The following is an 18,259-nucleotide window of genomic DNA, read 5'->3' on the forward strand; positions in this document are numbered from 1 at the left end:
CCAAACTAAAAAAGGAGAAATGTACAATGAAAACTCATCTAGCGATGTGTCAATAGTATTTCCTATGGTCACCATTCTGATTTACCAGGCAGCTACCATCTTCATTCTATTACAATAAAAGGGAGGTGGAGACCTCAAATGAATGCCCTAAATCTAGGAATACTGACACCATGACTGTTAGTGAAATGAGTCTGCTTGGAAATATCTCAAAAAATGAAAAACACAGAGAAAAAAACCTTGTTTGAGTTTTGCACCATGTTTTCTCCCTGTATCTCAAGATGCCAGTGTCATGACTCACTCTGGAGATTTGAATTGCTCCCTGGGCGATATGACCTTCTCATACCAGCTTTGTTCCTCATGCTAGCAAAAATTGGTCATCCACGAGTACTGAAGGAAGAAACTTCCTTATTAGTCATCTCTGAATCTATAAAACTAATACCGGAAAATGGGGTTCAGACAAGCCTACTGCCGCTTCAGGTATGTGGCCATCTAACATTTCAAAGCTAAATAATTTTATCAGGTGTGGGAGGAAGGATAGAAAAAGGGTAAAAAGTTAGATACATAAGACATCTGGGTCAAGATGAAATCTATGGATCAGCCCTCCTTGAAGCAGTTTGGGTCTATATTTAGGTTTTCATGTTTATATGCTTGACTGGAAAATCCCATAGTGATTTTGAAACTAATGCTTAAAAACTCAAAAACCTACTAAGCCTTCAAACTCAGAAGGCTGAGCTCTCAGTTGCATTTTAGCTGGTTAGATGTCCATCCTCATGCATGCTGTAAAACACTGTGACTTCTCATACTCCATTAAAAACTACAGATCAAATTCTCCTTCCACAGGAAGAATAGGTGTTTGTCTACACATGCTCTTGCTTGCACCTCTCCTGGAATAGTTCATTACATCCCTGACTTTGTACGAAACTCAAAACTCAGAGTAAAGCACGCTGCATCTCAATAATTAATGTTACAGATGTGTTGCCTCATTCAAAAGATACTGCAATAGTATCAAGTAATACCCATTATAATGGTCCCTGACAAAAAATATCACCTTGTTCGCATGGACATAGGTTGCTTTTTTGTTTAAGCTCTCTCTGCTAGTAACAGAACAGGGTCAAATGCCATTGAACAGCGTATTTCACCCTCTTCCCAAATTATGTGAATAGGATTGACCAAGATGAGGACAAACATTCCCATAATTCCAGGGGACCTAATCAGAATCCATCATCTGTCTCTGAGTCAACAACATACTAAGCCAAGTGCTAAATGCTCCTGCAGATCTAAAACTTTGGAAAGATTTCAGATCTATAACTGCACTGAAGAACTGAAACCTTCTCACATGGGAAGCACAAGTAATCAAAATCCTCATGGAAAAAAATCCAGGGTATGAAACAGCACAACATATTAACTACACCTTTTCTCCTTTGTAACTAAAGGATATCGATAGCACTGCACTTAGGCAGTGCAAGACGAAATTGCTAAAAAACTTGAAAGAATTTTTTTTTTTAAAAATAGCCCAACCAAACCCCCCCATAGATTTTTAGCCAACACACAATGAGTAAAAATTATCCCAGAGCCCAAACATGGTGTTGACATCTCTGTGTGAACAAGAATCCAAATCTTATTATATCTCTAACTTGCCTATATCTTACTATACCCTTGGCAACCTGTTATCCTGGCTTCCCATCAAGATGGATACCACAATATGTTCTTAGTAAGTTTAGCATTTAAAGAAATATCAACTAGTAGCTCCACTTTTTTTCCTTCAAGTGACATATAAGTAGGAACATTGATAAAAATAGTTCTAAGTGCCCATTTAATATACTCTTCTTTTATTAGTAGCCTCTGCAAAGTGCCATTTGCTGGCCAAGGTTCCAATCTGACTTCATCTGTAGACAGCTGCAACGACATGCAAGAAAATTTCTGTAAGAGACATTTCAGTTTCATTTTCAGAGGAAACATCTTTAGAAGGACTTCCAGTTTCTCTAAGTGTTGGATCAGCTGAAGGATGTCAGACAACATTCTCTGATTACCAAACACGCTGATTACCAGGAACAGGATTCTAAAGCACATGAAAGCAGTCTTGCTGCTCAAGTAGTGACTAACATGATGTAGAAGGAATGTTTAACAAGTTCTTTCATGCAACAGGATGGGTGAACACCATCTCTACATGCACACTCCAGAAATTCTCTCACTTCAGGGAAATGTGTCTGAAAGTCTGTCAGTAGGCTGAAGGATGGAAAAGTTTGGAACAGTGATGCACATATTTTGCATTTTATGTAAATTGTACATGTTGTTTATATTGGTAAAGGAAGTACATTGATGTGTGTGAATTCTGCAGCTGCTATGGCATGGTTAACCTTTTTAAAGGTTCATGTACACTATAGTTAGCAAAAATAAACTTATCATAGCTCAGAAACAAGAATGTTAACTACTGGCAACTTCTAGGTTCACAGGATGGGAATCCAGTGTAGCATAAAAATGTAGTCAAACTACAATAGTCCTTGATACTGCTCTGATGTCAGTTATTCTGCTTCTGCATCAGTAGAACTCACCACATGATAATTTGCCTTGAATTATAATTTAGAAAGAGAATTCTTCATTTTTTCACTGGATCTCATTTAATATTCATCAGTACTATGTGGCAGTGTTTTTTAAGTATTCATTTCTACAACATAAGGTAGCTGTATTATCCCTTGTTCTAAAGGAGGGCAAGGAAACAGAGGTACTGACGTCCAAAGGTATCCATGTGATTAATTAAACTTCTGATGTCATTAACTTCAGAAGACACAGAAAATAATCAGAACACTCTTAATAAATAAGTAACACTGTTTCATATCTCTTCCTATTTTTGACTGCCTCCAAAACGACTCGTATTGCCTAAGTAACACTCATCAGGAGTGGTAGCTCTTCCAAGCCAAGATGCTATGAACTTTCAAAACCTAGGAATGTATGATAGTTCCTAAAAGCAATTTAGCCATGCCCCTGTGGTAGCAAAATTACGTCCAGATGAATCAGAGCTTTTGTGGTCAGTTCTCAACTACAAGTCCCATGGGGCAATTAGCTCTAAGTTTACACTCTGAGCTTTTATTGCATTCAGAGATCTACACCACTCACAATATGTAGATACTCCTACACAGGAGAATAAACCCAGATCTTTACATGGCTATTCAGTAGCCCTCTTGCAAGGCTCTCTTCTTTCAGCTCACTTTCCTTTACAATTCAGACAAGAGCAACACAGGATCCACGAAACACTGCCTATTTTTAACTACACATTCTGGGTTACTGTAAATCCTGTGTTCTGAACAGAGTGTTTAGACCAGGAGAGTGCAGCTCCGATGGGGGTGGACCACCATGGGTGACTGCTGGCACCAAGCTGCAGCAGTGAGACACAGCAGAGCACATCACCAGCACCCAGAGGCCACAGAGCTCATGGTGGGCGGCTGCCGACCAGCTGCCACAAACCCCAGCCAGTGCGTGGCACACAGCTGGCAGAAAGCCTGTTCTGGGAAAACACACACAGTCATCACTGCTGTCAGCTGCACCTCATATCCCCTTCCCTCTCCTTTCATGTGCTCATTACAAGCTGCCCTCTCACTATGCATACAATACCCTCCTGTTTGTCTACCCTCACTGTGCAGGACTTAGGTTTCCTCTCCCCCACACCAACCCCACAATCCATCCCAGCAGTCTGTCTTGTTCCTTACTTCCCAGGTCCCTCCCCACACACAAACACAAAATACCCCCACGCTGTTCCCATATTAACCTCAAGTTCCTGCTTCCCAAACCTCCCACACTGCTGGCTTGCTCCCTCAGCTCCTCTCCTAATCCTCCCAGGCTCCCCTACCCGCTGCAATGGCCCATGCTCCCTACTTTCCAAACTTCCCTCAACTTCTCAGCGTTCCTGCCACTCAAACACCTTCTGGATGTAAGGAGTCTCAGAAGCACAATTCCTGGCACCCTGAGAAGAAGAACGAGCATCTCCAGCTGCTTTCTCCTGCAGTGCCCAGGCTTCAGGGCTGACACGCTCCCTGACGCAGATGGCAGAGCGCCTCAGAGAAAGAAGTCACACCTTGCCTTGGAATATTGCTCCCAACTGAAGGCTCACGAAGCTGCAAATCCCATCTGACAGACTGTGTTGTGTAGGCCTGAGCAAGACCCAGCAAACGGACCTGCTGCTTGTGCCAGTAAAGTAAACGATCACACTGGCAGGTTGTCATTTCCCACGTAAGCTGGCATTCTCACAAGCTGTCAGTTGCAGGGGAATGGAAATCCAAGAGCTTCAGACCCTTCTGAAGTGGATGACATCATAAAGGATGCAAGTTTTCAGTCCATTCTTCCTAATTCTGACATTTTCCCCTTATCCCCATGCTGCCCCACCCTGGATCTTATTCTTCATCAAGTTCTGATTCACTTTTCCCCCTCAGTTTTAGTCACTGTGCCTTTTTCACCAATGGGACATAATTTCTAGAGTCATTCAGAGGACAGAATATGTTTGAACTCTCGGTTTCTTTCCTTAGCACCACAATTTGCACTGATTACCCGGGCTGCAGAGAGTCAAATTATGTTCAGGAATGTGCACACAACTCACTTATCTGACCTTCCACACAAACTTCTGGGTAAGCAGGGATTGCAAAACCTGACAGGCCAACTTTCAAGAGAGTAGACTGACAAAAAATGCAGAATTAAAACACACAGAACATCCCTAAGAAATGCTAAGCCCATGTTTTAAAGCAAAGAGGCACTTAAACCTCTCAACAGTGTAAGTGTGCATTTTAATCAAGTGCCTGAGCAAGCAGCATTTCTTTCTATAACTTGATTTTATAAGTGCCGAACTGCTGAACTGTTAAGTTCAGCCAGACTGAAACAGACCAGAAAAAAACCAAAACCAGACTGTAGAAACAAATTTTGCAGGAACAACACAAACAAAATGCCTCATTATGGGAAGTATTGCAAAACTGTATCTATGGACAAAGTTGACAGTTCTGCTCATAATGACAAATGGCTAGGGGAAAAAAAAAAACAACCTCAAATAAAGCAAATTTTGCATAGAGGCACAGGGACAACTGAACAAAAATCCCTTGCATCTTCAGGAAATAGAAGAAACTAGGGAACCCTAAAAATTGAAATATCAACACAATATTTTCTTAATCCAAATTAATATACCAATAGCTTTCAAGACTGACATATTGCCCAACTGACAGGGCAATGCCTGCTATGCAGGCAGCCTACCAGAAAAGCCGAAAAAGATCCAATGTTTCCATTCTGGCCTGGACTTGAGTTACAACTTCTGTCATGAGGACAGACTGGTTTGTTTGCAGAAGCCAAGTTTTTGCTAGTGGATAGGTCTCTGTGCTGAGCACAACAATACACCCCTACAAAGCCGAAAAACAGGACATTAAACCATTTGGACATAATAACATCTTCACAGCATTGGCTGCTGCTCAGCACTCGGATCTCTGATCCTTAAGTGCTTCAGGATTTAACATTAAGGAATACAGAATTTTTCAGATTTAAGCGCACTCGTTCACCAAAGCACACCCATGTTTCAAAAGACTGTGTAGTTCTAGTTACTTTCAAAAACAACTTCCTATATATGTTTTCATTATCTAGTCATAAAAATCGCGCAGCAGACTGTAGAAAAAAGGCAGAATTGTGGACCTGGAACAGAGTTGTTTCTCGAGGTGCTAGTCAAACGCGGCTGGCGACGCAGACATCTTGCGCAGCACCACTACCACCTCCTGGCGAAGCCAAGCGTGGCTGCGGGATGCGCCAGCGCCTCTTCCAGCGGCAGCTCAGTTTGCCTTAAAGGCAAGCAGCCCCTTCCGGAGCGCCAAGGCATGCCCAGCTATCCCGGTTACTGGAAACCTCACCTTCCCAGCCAGCTGCGCCATTCCCTGCACCGCCGCTGCCTCTCCCGGCTGCCCCGCAGCGCCAGCACAGCCACAGAGGCTCCGGTTACACCAGCTTTCCCTCGTTGTTCCGCAAGTGCACTCAGGTCGGTCGGACAGCTTCCCACCTGGAATCACAGCTGAAAGCCCCAGTGCTAATGGCAACAGAGTTTGTTTTTGGTGAAAGGCAGTTGAGTTGCCTTTTCTTTCTGTTGCTCGGTTATATATATTGCTATGAGTAGTGCTAATGTGCTACTGCGTACATATCCCTCCAAGGACCAACCATTTAATGAACTACAAAACATAATTTTTAAAAAATGTATTCTGAAAGATAGCAGGAAGAAGTCCTCCTTACACTGTTTTTCCTCAATATAGTATAAAAGAGCTTCTCAAGTCAAACACAGAAAAAAATATCTCTATCTTTGGGTGAAGATAAATCCAGTTTTAAGGATGCGATTAATCAGAATTTTCAATTTGTAGGAGTTAAAGATCAGTGGTTTCAAGATCTGGCCTCTCTTCCTATATATAGCATATATAGCTTATAATATTGGTGGCTCTTTTTAGATGGCTGCAGACCCCATAAAACTCCATACTCTAGAACCATAAAACTATTTCAATATTAACTCTCACCAAACATTCTATAGAAATAAAATGCCTCTTTATGCTTGCTTCTGCTGATGCAACCCCAGAGGTTGCAAAAAGATCTCCTTTTTGCTGTTGCTGCCTTTGGAGATACCTGGACAGTGGATACCTTCTCAGTCCCTCTCTGTCATTTCAATCCTAGACACAGCACAGATTTCTTGTCTTGAAATGTGAAGTTGAAATTTATTGTACTAATGTCCATTTTAACAGATAGGTATGCCTAAAGTCATTAGGATTGCTCTGTATTGATAAATTCGTATGTATTACAACAGTCACTGATCTATCCACAAAGTCTTATCAGAAAATGTTTTCTTATCTATTTCTAGTTTATTGTTGCCCAATAATGAAAATACTAAAAAGATGCTGTTGCTATTTTCATTGTTACACTTATTAATCAGTCTCTGAACAGTGTCCAGTAATTTCTGCATTTTAATTATCAAATCATACACCAAGATATAGAAATGTGTTTCATTCTGGGTCAGGATATCCTCTGAGGACATAAACCAAGTGTCGTAGAACACAGCAGATATATTTTCCTCGTAATACATAAACAAATCCAGTGAGTGAAGTCAGCTTCCTGTGCAGCACCATGTGCCTGTGAGCATGAGGGGCAGGATGTTTGCAGGAGACACCAATCCTCCTGCTAACATGAAGAAAATTTTTGGGCATCTGCTTAATTTGCCTGGCTCACAGGCTCACATTCAAATTAATCGCTGGTTTTCCACCAGAAATATATTTTTCTTCCTGTGACAGGCTTGAAGAAGCCACTGAGCTTTTCCTCTCGGCTTGCTCTCCTATTGCAGAACCAAATATCGAAACTTAATAGTTTGATAGTGTCCGGAACGAAGATGTGAGTGAGCAAACCCTGGGTCCTGGCAGGCTTAGGGATCCCTGCAGCAGTGTGTCCTCCGACAGAAAAAACCTATCATCATTCCTCTGTGAACTAAGCATCACAGAATGGTTTGGATGGGAAGGAACTTTAAAAATCTTCTCAGTCGAACCCCCTGCTGTGGGAAGGGACACCTCCCACTAGACCAGCTGGCTCTGAGCCCTGTCCAGCCTGGCCTGGAACACTTAGAGCCGAGCCTTGCCCCAGAGAGGTGTTGATGCCATCCGGAGCACGATGAGAGGACACAGCCTCAGGCGGCACCAGGGGAGGTTTAGGTTGGCCATCAGGAGGAATTTCTTCACACAAAGGGTGGTTAGACATTGGAATGGACTGCTTAAGAAAGTGGTGGAGTCACGGTCCCTGGAGATATTTAAGGGAAGACTGGACATGACACTTAGTGCCATACCCGAGTTGACACGGTGGTGTTCGCTCTTAGCTTGCACTCGAAGATCTCAGAGGTCTTTTCCGACCGAACCGGTTCAGTGGTGCTGCTGCCGTGAGTCCCGTTAGGGCTGGCGCCACAGGGCAGCTCCGTTCCCGTCCCGCGGAGCCGCAGCGGGGCTGTGTGCCCGAGGACGAGCTCCTGCAGCCGCTCGGGCCGGCGCTGTCCTCACACGGGGCCGGCCCTGGGACGAGAGCCATGCATCGCCGCTGCCCATCCCGTTCCCGGCCGGCCCACGCCCCTCACGGCCCACGCCCCTCACGGCCCACGCCCCGGTCCAGCCCACGCCCCGGTCCAGCCCACGCCCCGCCGGCCCGCACTCTGCCCCTCAGCCGCGGCTCCGCCCCCTCACGGCCCGCTGGGCGGGGCGCCCTCCACGTGACCGGGGGACCGCGTGACGCTCGCGCGGGCCAGAGGCCCACGTGACCGCTCTCGCGAGCTCCGGCGCGCGCCGGCCGAGGCCCCGCCCCCTCCCGCCCCCCCACCCCCGGCTGCGGCGGAAGGAGCCGAGCGGAGCGGAGCGGAGAGGCCGCGGCCTGACGGGACCCGGAGCGGCGCCCCCGGCCCGGCACGGCCTGCACCCGCACCGCCGAGGTGAGACCGCCGGGTGGGCCCTGCCGGCCCCGCGCGATGAGCCGCTTCCCGCTCCGAGCGACCCTGGGCCTGCGCCGGGCCCGGGCTGGGCCTGCCCGCCGGCGCGGGGCCTTCCCAGGCCCTTCTCTTCTCCCGCGCTGTTCCGGCTCCCCGAGCCCCGGGTAGCCCCGCGAGGGGCCGGATGCCGCAGAGGATGGCGGTGCTGAGGCGTGCGGCAGGCAGGGGGCACACACCGCAGTGCGCGGGGCTTTGCTGGGGACGTGCGTGCATTTTCGGAAGAGCCGGGGAGCTGCGAGGGTTGCTCAAGGCCCCGCTGCTCACACGCTGTGAGCTGTGCGTGTGTCCCTTACACAGCTCCAGTGCAAGTCTTCTGTTCCTCACAAGTCTCTTGAGAGCAGCCAGAACTGTACAAAAATTAAATGAGCGGGTATCTATGGTTAAATTACTGAACAAATACTTATTACTGAAACTTAATGAGCTGTGTTTCTAACACATTAGTAACAGCTTTTTTTGGTTGTCATTTCACCTCACTTGGCCCACAAGGCGTGATTAAAAGGCACCAAGGCTTTTGTTGTGATGTGTGGTTTTTGTGTGTGTGTGTTCCTTGCAGATGTCAGAAGACCTTGCTAAGCAGTTGGCCAGCTACAAAGCTCAGCTCCAGCAAGTCGAGGCTGCCTTATCTGGGAATGCAGACAATGAGGATTTACTGAAACTGAAGAAAGACTTACAGGTGAGAGCTTGAGTGTAGGTGAAACTTCAGGGTCTTTTACAAGTGTTTTATCTTTCCTAAATATTTGTCCTGCAACAAAAATAGACACTTGGTGGGTTGGTTACTTTCATTTCACATAGCTTGATATATGCTGTATGGTAGGCTTAGTTTGGAAAAACTGAGGGTATGCCCTATTTTAAATCTATCTGTTTGGATGAGTGAAAAATATGTACTAGTTTGTGCGGCAAACTATTAACTTTGGCCAGAGAGGTGAAAGATATGCCAGTGCTGTCTTTACTATGTGTTAATTTTTAATTCTTTTTTCCCCTGAAGCATTTCTCAAAGCCATGATTTTTTGTTGCTTTTACTCATGCTGAAGCCTGATGGTTTGGCTTAACATGATGTTCTTACTGGGTTCTCAAATAACTTGATCCAGAACGTGCTTACTCATTAAATGCATTTGCAGTGCTAAAAGCTTTGGAGTGTAGTTCTGTGTTCCTGAGTCTCGACTGTGTTTCTGTGTAAGAAAGGAAAAGAGTTGTGTTTTCCATTTGTCACAAGAGCATAGTGTGTTCATAACAGCTAAAACCCATTTCTGGTCCTTGGGGTGTGGTTTAGTGACAGGAAGGCCACTAGCCTAATTTTAAATGTATGAGTGGTCTTTTAGATTCTCATGCATATAAAGACACATTGGCATATAGAAAATCCCAGCAGTGCTGTTAAAATCTGTCATGAGAGTGCAAGATGTTGCTTCATTTCTGTTGTGGATTGCTTTAGCCATCAGGTGTAAAAATATATAAAACTACCCAGTGCAAGGTTCAGTGACTACTGCTCGGTATGGAAATAACAGCAGTAAAATGGGGCTTCCACCAGAACACAAGTAGTGCCTCCAAACAGAGATCTTTAGAATTCCTTTTAAACTGCAAAGGCTTTGTTGCCCACAAGGCACTTTATAGATCATCTGAATGTGCTCTGTTGTACACTGTTAAAAGCATGTGTATATTTTTATATTTTTTAAAATGCACAGCAAAACCCATATGGGATGATATTTCCGATACCAACACGACCTCGGCTTTGATATGCAGAGATCATTGATGTGAAAGGACAACTTGCAAACTTTTTAATAAAAGCTTTCTGCACAGAATGGGGAAGATCTTTACACTTTCGTCCCCAAAAGGTTTGCTATCCATATGTTCCACCTTGAAAATGACATAATGTTTTGCAGACTTGATATATGCCAGCTAAGCAAACAATTGTAAAAATGGGTTCAATGCATCAGTGTCCCGACTAAACAGCTTTTTGTCTATTCAAAAAGATTGTTACTATGTAATTGGAACATCTTTTTCCTGTTATAAATACTGATGCATCTTGTATGCTTAGATTATTCTTGAGTAACAAGATTAAATATTAGAAGAAATTGTTAGAAGTACTTAGCTTTTCACTTTTTGGTTCACCAAAGCATTTCTAGGACAGTATCTGTGCACCCAAGAACCAAACTTACCTTTTCTATCAAGTAGGATTGATGGCAGCTGTCATCTTCTGTAGTTGGAAATGAGATCTGTGGGTGTTGTGCTCTGGAGTGTAGAGCTCTGGCTTTGCAGAGACCAGTGGGTCAGGAAAAAACTTGGCAAACTCTAAGCAGTGTTCTCTGTGGGTCACACCTCTATATCACAGGGATGTGGCACTAAGCCATGTTGTTCAGTCTGTTTGGCTGTACTGAGCTGCTGTGGTAGTCCAAGTCCTGCTCAGAAATTTTCTTGGAATAATTTGTTCTCTTAAAAACTTGAGACCTGTCTCATGGCTTGCAATAAAATTAATATCCCTATCTTGTGAGCTGAGCATTATGATATATGGATATCAGATGAAATTTTTTACAAAAAGTTTGGTATTTTAATAGCCTGGTGTGTAAGTGGCTTTTATTAAATTCAGAGGATTCTTGGTCAACTTGTCTGAAACCATTCACATCCAAGTTCTACAATAAGCCATCTCCATGTGTGGCAAGGATTAGTCAACAGTTTGGTATTACTGGTAGTTGCAATACCTGAAACACTAATTTTCAGGAGTGGCTTGTGCCTGATGTGATGTATTTGACCTGCTAAGAGAGAAGCTTGTCTCAAACCATGATGCCTCTTGGATTTGCAGAATACAGCGACCTGTATGTTGAGGAATAGTTTGGGATTTTGCATCTGGGAGGGAAAATTAGGCTAATGCTGTATGTTCTCAAATTAGGTAACTTGATAATCAAAATCTGTTGTGCTTCAGCTGTGGTATTAGGAAAATGGTGAGCTAAGTAGTAGAAGTAATTGTGTGTTTCTGTGCTCACAGTTGCTACTGACTGTGCTCACTGGAGTACTTATTAACCAGCAGCTGCTCCAAAGAGCAAAACTTCTATTATAGTTGTTGGAAATTCAGACATTAACATGCTGCAACAGAAACAAACTGTTAGGCCATTGATGCTAGTTGTATAGTTTCTCAGATAAAAATGCATATAAGTTTGTATTGTATTAACTTATTTCAGAAGTGCTTGCAGTCCTTTAGGTCCTTAAGGAATCATGAACTACTCCTTTACTGCATTTTCCTTAGTCTTTGTATGCCCATAGCTGAAGTAAGATGTGAAAGCTGGAGGAAAGTTCAGGCTCCTCTGAGCCACAGTTGAACACTGTTTTTCTGTAACTCTCCCCTGATTTAAATGTTTGCTGGTTGTTAGGAGAGTCACAATGGTTCATGCTGAGGTACTCAAAGAACTGAAGAATTTTTCTTTAGGGCCTGCAAAGTTTCTTTGCATTATTATACAGAAAGTTTAAAAAGCCCTTTTGGTGCTGTCTCCTTTGACTTTTAACACCAGTGAAAAAGAGAGGTCTTGATTGCTTAGTCTTTAATGTAATAGTTACAGGAAATTGGGAGAGGCTTTTGCATGCTCCTGCCTCCAAATGAATAATGTGTGAAGGAACTGGGAAACTTTGTTTGTCATTTTGGATTAGCAAGGGTAGGCCTGACCAGAAATCTCAAGGTCAGGGAATTTAGTAAAAAAGACACTTCTATCAGAATTACTTAGGGAGACCAATTTCTTTAGTGTGCATCTGGATACTTTTAAACAAAATGACAGGGCTTCACCGCTTGGAGGGTGCTCTGCCACCCTGGCTCTGGATGCTGCAGTTCAGCTAACGAGAGAAATGCTATAAAAAACAATAGGCTACTTTTTGAAAATTTGAGGAGGGCATGGGCAGCTTTACAGCAGTACAGTGAAGACCATACATATTTTCATCTACAATTACAATTAATGTGTTTAATTAAATTATTAAAAAAACAAAGTAAGTGTAATTCACGCATCAGCTATGAATTTAATACAGTAACTTAAAATCCAAACCAAAACCAGTAAGCTTGGGGTTAAAGATATGCTTGGTAAGAGGAATTTGAAAAATTATTCTTTGTGGGTTTTTTGTCTTTTATAGGAAGTCATAGAGTTAACCAAAGATCTCCTTTCAACACAACCTTCGGAAACTCTTGCCAGTTCTGACAGTTCTGCGTCTGCCCTGCCCAGTCATTCATGGAAGGTTGGGGATAGGTGTATGGCCATATGGAGTGAGGATGGACAGTAAGTGTAGAAAACTTCTCTAACAGTTACATGAAATAGTTCAATGGTAAGAGATTTTCATTCAGTTTGAATTGACCTAGGGTGACTAAAAGCAAAAAGAAACTGGGAAACAAATGTGGTATTAAGTATTCTTGTGCTGTTTATTAAAGGTCAGTATTTTAGGTAGCAAAGAGATGTGGAGTTATTTTATAAAAATGCCCTTTTTGTCACTAACCTTATAAAAGTAGGGTAGCTTTGTAAATTACCATTTGCTGATGTAATACATGGCAGATTGGAAGAACTGATCTGTCAGGGCAGTCTTTTATAAAGCTTTTGGTATGTGTAGTTCATAATTTGTCATTGCATTCATATATATATATATATCTATATATATCTCACTGATTACAATGAAGAAAAATCCTTGCTGTATCTCAGTTTGGGCCTCTAATTGGAAATGAATTTTAAATTTTTTAATTGAAAATTCTGGGTTTGGCTGTAAAATAACTATGTAATGTAACTATAGAATTAATCAACATTTTGGGTTTGGTCTCCTATATATTAGCTTGTGTAGTTCTGGGAACCTAAGCAGATTATTCTCACAGCATATACTTTGAAATAAACATTCTGAAGTTACTTTTCATACTGCAAATGAGTAACTGTTGCAGCTTTAAAAAAATAACTGTTTATGCAGGAGCAATATCTCAACTGTTACCACTTAGAGAGAAGCTCTATTCAATGAATGTGCTTCTCTTAACAATGTAGTAACCACATGAGGATTTAGGTATAGCTGTCAATGTTGTAAGTAGAAAACAAACCTAAAAGTGAACAGTTCTTCTGTTTATTCATGAGTAAAATGTTTTTGTGTTAGAACTTAAAAATTGAATCTCTTAGTCTTAGATCACCATTGGGTCATTCTTCTTGCTCTGATCTCTGGGTTAGAGGATCAGAATTTGGGGAAGAGTGTGCCAGTGTCCACTGAAATGCATCTTATTGGACTTAATTGTTCTGCTTTGTTTAGAAAACCCTGCTTCTGTTGCAGCATTTCTTAAGTGAGCAGTGTTTCATAAAGAGCTAGCCAGACTTTTGGGCTTTCATGTATTTTCACTTAGCTCAAGATGTTGGCCCACTGAAAACACACAAGAAATTAACTTTCTTAATTGGAATACTGTCTATGAAACAGTTCTTTTTTTTTTTTCCTCTGTTTGTTCTAGATGTGTCCTTTTGCCCTGAATTTAGACAGAATTATTTTAAATATTTTTTGAAATATCAGTTGTCTTTTTTTTTTTTTTCTTTTTCCCATTTTGAGGTTAGTTTGACCAAAGTGTTTCATACATGTAAATATGAAATGGACTGATTTCTGTGAAAATTTTAAAATTTCTGGTTTAAATCAGTAAGAAAACTTCTGAAGTGTTTAAGATGCAATGTTTTGAAAACTTCAGTTTTTATTAATTCTTTTTCGTGTGGAGAAAAATGGAACCACAGCATTGTGCTTCTGAGCTGGCATTTTCTAAAACTCCTCAATGAATTCCATGAAAACTGTTCTGTGAATGCAGTACTTTTTTTTTTTTTTTCTCCTATCCCATGACCTGCCAGAGCTAAAACCAAATCAGGATAGCTGATTAGATTGGCGCCAGCATTAATCATGAGTCGTGATTGCTGTGAGGGCATTGCTTCTTGAAGCTAAAGGTCAAATACAGCAGATTCCAGTCTTTGTACCTGTGTCCCTTTGACCTTAGGACAATAATCTCTTGGTTTGATTTGTGTATTGTCCCTGAAAAATGAAGGCTGGTATCTGCAAATTTTTCACTTAGTGGCATTAGCTGGCTGTTGTAGGTGTTGCTGAGTATTAAAGCTTTACTCACATGCTTACAGCCATGATATCTTTACAGGTGTTACGAGGCTGAGATTGAAGAAATAGATGAGGAGAATGGAACAGCTGCGGTTACATTTGCTGGATATGGCAATGCTGAAGTCACACCTCTGTTCAACCTCAAGCCTGTGGAAGAGGGAAGAAAAGCAAAAGAGGACAGTGGCAACAAACCTATGTCCAAGTAAGTAATACACAGACAGAAGTCTGAATGCTGCTTGGTGAGTCATTTTTGGGTTGGTTGGTTTTTCTTTTTTCCCCTCAACTATAAAAATTGGTTAATGAAATAGGTAGTTTTTTGGCTTTTGTTTAAATTTAAATTTACTTGGTATCATGTTGTGTCTAACACAGGAAGGTATTTGTAAGGGCTGAAAACTCTTTTTTTTAACTTGGAAAAAACCAGATGATACAATTTCAGATTTTATTATAGCCAATGATCCCTTTTCTAAAAGGTTGTTCTAAGTGCACTGCATTGTGGCATAGATTGACTCCTTGAACTTCCTTATCTTCACTGAAGTAATCTTTGTCCTTTTCCTTCCATCCCTGTCAAATACTTGGTAGCATCAGAGTCTTGCAGACCTCCAGAAAAGTTTGGGCTTTTCACTCCAATGGGCTATTTACCTTTGCCAAACCCGAGATGTTTCTGAAATTTGCAAGTGCTTATAGGTCCCTTTTCAGTTTCAGAAATGAATTGCACCAAGTCCCATGGGTTGCTGTGTTTGGGATGGGCTTGTCAGGTGTGGTGGTGGTTGTTGTCATGCCAAATTTATAAATAAGTAAGGTATTCTTACTAATGGGAAGATTTGGTTTGGGCTTTTATTTTTTTGAGATTTTTTTTCCTCCTAGAAGTGGTGAATATTTACAAACTGGTGAAGATGTACAAATACAATATTTCTGTCATTTACTTCTGGAAAACTAATGTGCATATCTGTTTTAGACAGGTTTTAATTTGTTACAGGAAAAGGCACAAACATAAAATGTGGGGTTTGTTTTTTGTTTTTTTCCTTTTCTCCAGAAAAGAGATGATAGCCCAGCAACGAGAGTATAAAAAGAAGAAAGCTTTGAAAAAAGCTCAAAGAATTAAAGAACTTGAACAGGAACGAGAGGACCAGAAAGTCAAGTGGCAACAGTTTAACAACAGAGCCTATTCTAAAAACAAAAAAGGCCAGGTTTGTTTGCTTTTGTCAGTATGTGAGTAGCAACAGGGCATAGACTTCTGTACAGTATCTTGGGAGAAAGGAGGAGGTGGTTTTTAAAGGGATGTAACATGGGGATTTGGGAGTCTTTGGGATTCTGAAGTGTGCAGTTTTTTATTTTGTACACTTCAAATGCTTGGGTTTTTACTGGGTTGTTTTGGAGGATTGCTGCTCCTAAGAGGCTGAGTTTGCACTTGGCTGGGAGAGCTGGGCTTTCATCAGTTGCCAGGTCGTGTTTGTTGGAGCCAAGAACCTGAGGGCTCCTCTAAACTTCCAAGTCTGGCTTCTTGCTGTGTTTATGACCCATCAGACAGAGTGCTGAGGACGTGCCTGGAACGGCAAGTGCAGTGCAAAAAAGGTAGTGAGGACATTGAGTCTTACTCCATTTCTATCATGGCTTGACCAAGAACTGCCAGACATCAGTGGTAAAACTTCAGTCTTCCTTATGAGCAATTGTTAGAGATCACTTTATGAGAGGTGAATTTTATTCATTATTGGCCTGACCTGACATCCTCAGTATGGCAGTCACATCCAGTACTGAGGTGCCAGGAAGTTCCCAGCCCCATTGCCTCACTTAGTGACATGTCACAGCTGAGCTGGCCTTTAGAGAGCGTACCCATCTGTAGGGCAAAAACTGAGAATGTTGAAGCACTTCAGATGGTAATGATTTCTTGTTTTTTTTCAATAAACTCTATCTAGTAATTATTCAGAAATGGTGTTTTCTGTTTTATTTCCAGGTGAAGAGGAGTATTTTTGCTTCCCCTGAGAGTGTGACTGGCAAGGTTGGCGTTGGAACATGTGGAATTGCAGACAAACCTATGACACAGTATCAAGATACCTCTAAATATAATGTCAGGCATTTGATGCCTCAGTAACAGGTGAAAAAGGTGGAACTTCATCTCTGCAGGGCTTTACACTTATCTTTTTATCATTATATTTTTCTAAAAGTAAATTATTTGTTGGCACATAGTGAGTAGTCCATTTTGTCACCATCACTTTGGCTTCAGCTGATATGAGCCTTAAATCTCCAGCTATTGATTTGAACCCCCCCAACCATTAAACTTTTTGTAGCAGGTAAATGTTCATGAACTGCTGCTGCCTGTTACTTTGAAAGCAGTATTTGTCTGCAGCTTTGAATCTTTCATTCATACCAGTAGTGAAGGTTTGGTTTTTTTTTTTCCTTTAAGAAAAGTGGTGGTTTTAAAATGGCACCTTAAGAGCCTCCCTGGTTTCTGTAGTCACGGTGCAGTCTGTGACACACTCAGCATTACAGAGCTGCTGCAGCTTTGGGACAGAGCTTATATGTGACATGGAATTGCCAAGGAAGTTTGAATAACTCCCTTACAAATCCACTGAAGATCGATTTGTACAGCTGTAAATGAGGGCAGAACAGGGCTGATAGGATCTTTATTATTAATGATCATTTACATTCTACAAACAATAAATTTTACTTAATTCCTGTCCAAATTTCTTGCGCTTGAAGTTAAGCAGAGGAGATGCTGTTTCTTGTTGGTTGTTTTTCTTTGTTTGTTTTATAAATACTCATCAAATTATAATAGGAAGTTAATGAAATGTAACCAGAAAACCATAGGACAAAGAACTGTATTTAAAAGTCTCCACCCCTCCCCAGGGATCAGAGCTGGAGTGTCACTGGTTGTGCTGTGGAAAGGAGCTGTCCTCTACTCCCTTGCAGATCTTGTAGGTGTGCTGGTACAGTGACAAACCTGTTGGTACAGTCACAGCAGTGACAGCCTGTGCTCCATCCAGACAAGAACCACGGCACTGCAGATACGAATGCCTAGATCCCACTTAGTTAGTTGTGAGTGAGTAAAGGTTAGTTGGGAGTTTCTGTCCTTACATAACTGACTGGCCCTAGTGTCCATTGTACCTTCAGCTGTATTACAGTGCTGCTGAGCCCCTTCAATTTTATTCAGGAATTCACGTGTAAAAGCTCTTGCTTTTTTGTACTCTCTCTGTGATTTGCTTTCCTCTGTTACTTGTCTCGCACTTACGGTAGTGATGCCACTCTGAACCCGTAATGTGTTTAAAGAACTTAATGGGTAGCCCTGTATACAATGTAGATATTATTTTTGTAAAATCTAGGGCTGAGTTAATGGACAAGAGTACATCAGCTATTTCCCCCATTAAATAAAATGCGTGTCTTGTCCATTAACCCTGACCATTATTTCCCTGTATATTATGTTAATGTAGCTCATTTTGTAATTTGTTAACTAGATCAGGTCACGTCAGCAATTGTTGATGCACTGATTGGTGGAAATGTCCATCAGTTACCTGAGTCACAACTCAAGCTAAACTCTACAAGCAGTAGTTTAGAATCCATACATAGAAAAAGGTTCTCCCTATAATGGGAGAAGGTGATTTTTATGAATACAAAGTGTGTTAATTTCAGTTTTGTATGTTTAACTTTTATTAAATAAAGTGTTTAAAATCTGCTGGA

At 41.8% G+C, this 18,259-nt stretch overlaps 1 protein-coding gene across 2 annotated transcripts; it reads left to right on the forward strand.

The window, feature by feature from the left end:
- Positions 1 to 8,316: 8,316 nt before the first annotated feature.
- On the forward strand, positions 8,317 to 18,259 carry SMNDC1 (survival motor neuron domain containing 1). Of its 2 annotated transcripts, none has more exons than XM_085048222.1 (6): positions 8,317 to 8,455; positions 9,066 to 9,185; positions 12,617 to 12,759; positions 14,628 to 14,789; positions 15,621 to 15,774; positions 16,539 to 18,259. In XM_085048222.1, the coding sequence occupies exons 2-6, from the start codon at positions 9,066 to 9,068 to the stop codon at positions 16,674 to 16,676; spliced, it is 717 nt and encodes a 238-aa protein (XP_084904348.1). In that variant the 5' UTR covers positions 8,317 to 8,455; the 3' UTR covers positions 16,677 to 18,259. The 2 variants fall into 2 exon arrangements, with proteins under 2 accessions (XP_084904348.1, XP_084904349.1); XM_085048223.1 differs by having other exon boundaries at positions 8,323 to 8,468.

Source organism: Lichenostomus cassidix, unplaced genomic scaffold, assembly GCF_008360975.1.
Source record: "Lichenostomus cassidix isolate B80296 unplaced genomic scaffold, HeHo_3.0 HiC_scaffold_607, whole genome shotgun sequence".
NCBI lineage: Eukaryota > Metazoa > Chordata > Aves > Passeriformes > Meliphagidae > Lichenostomus > Lichenostomus cassidix.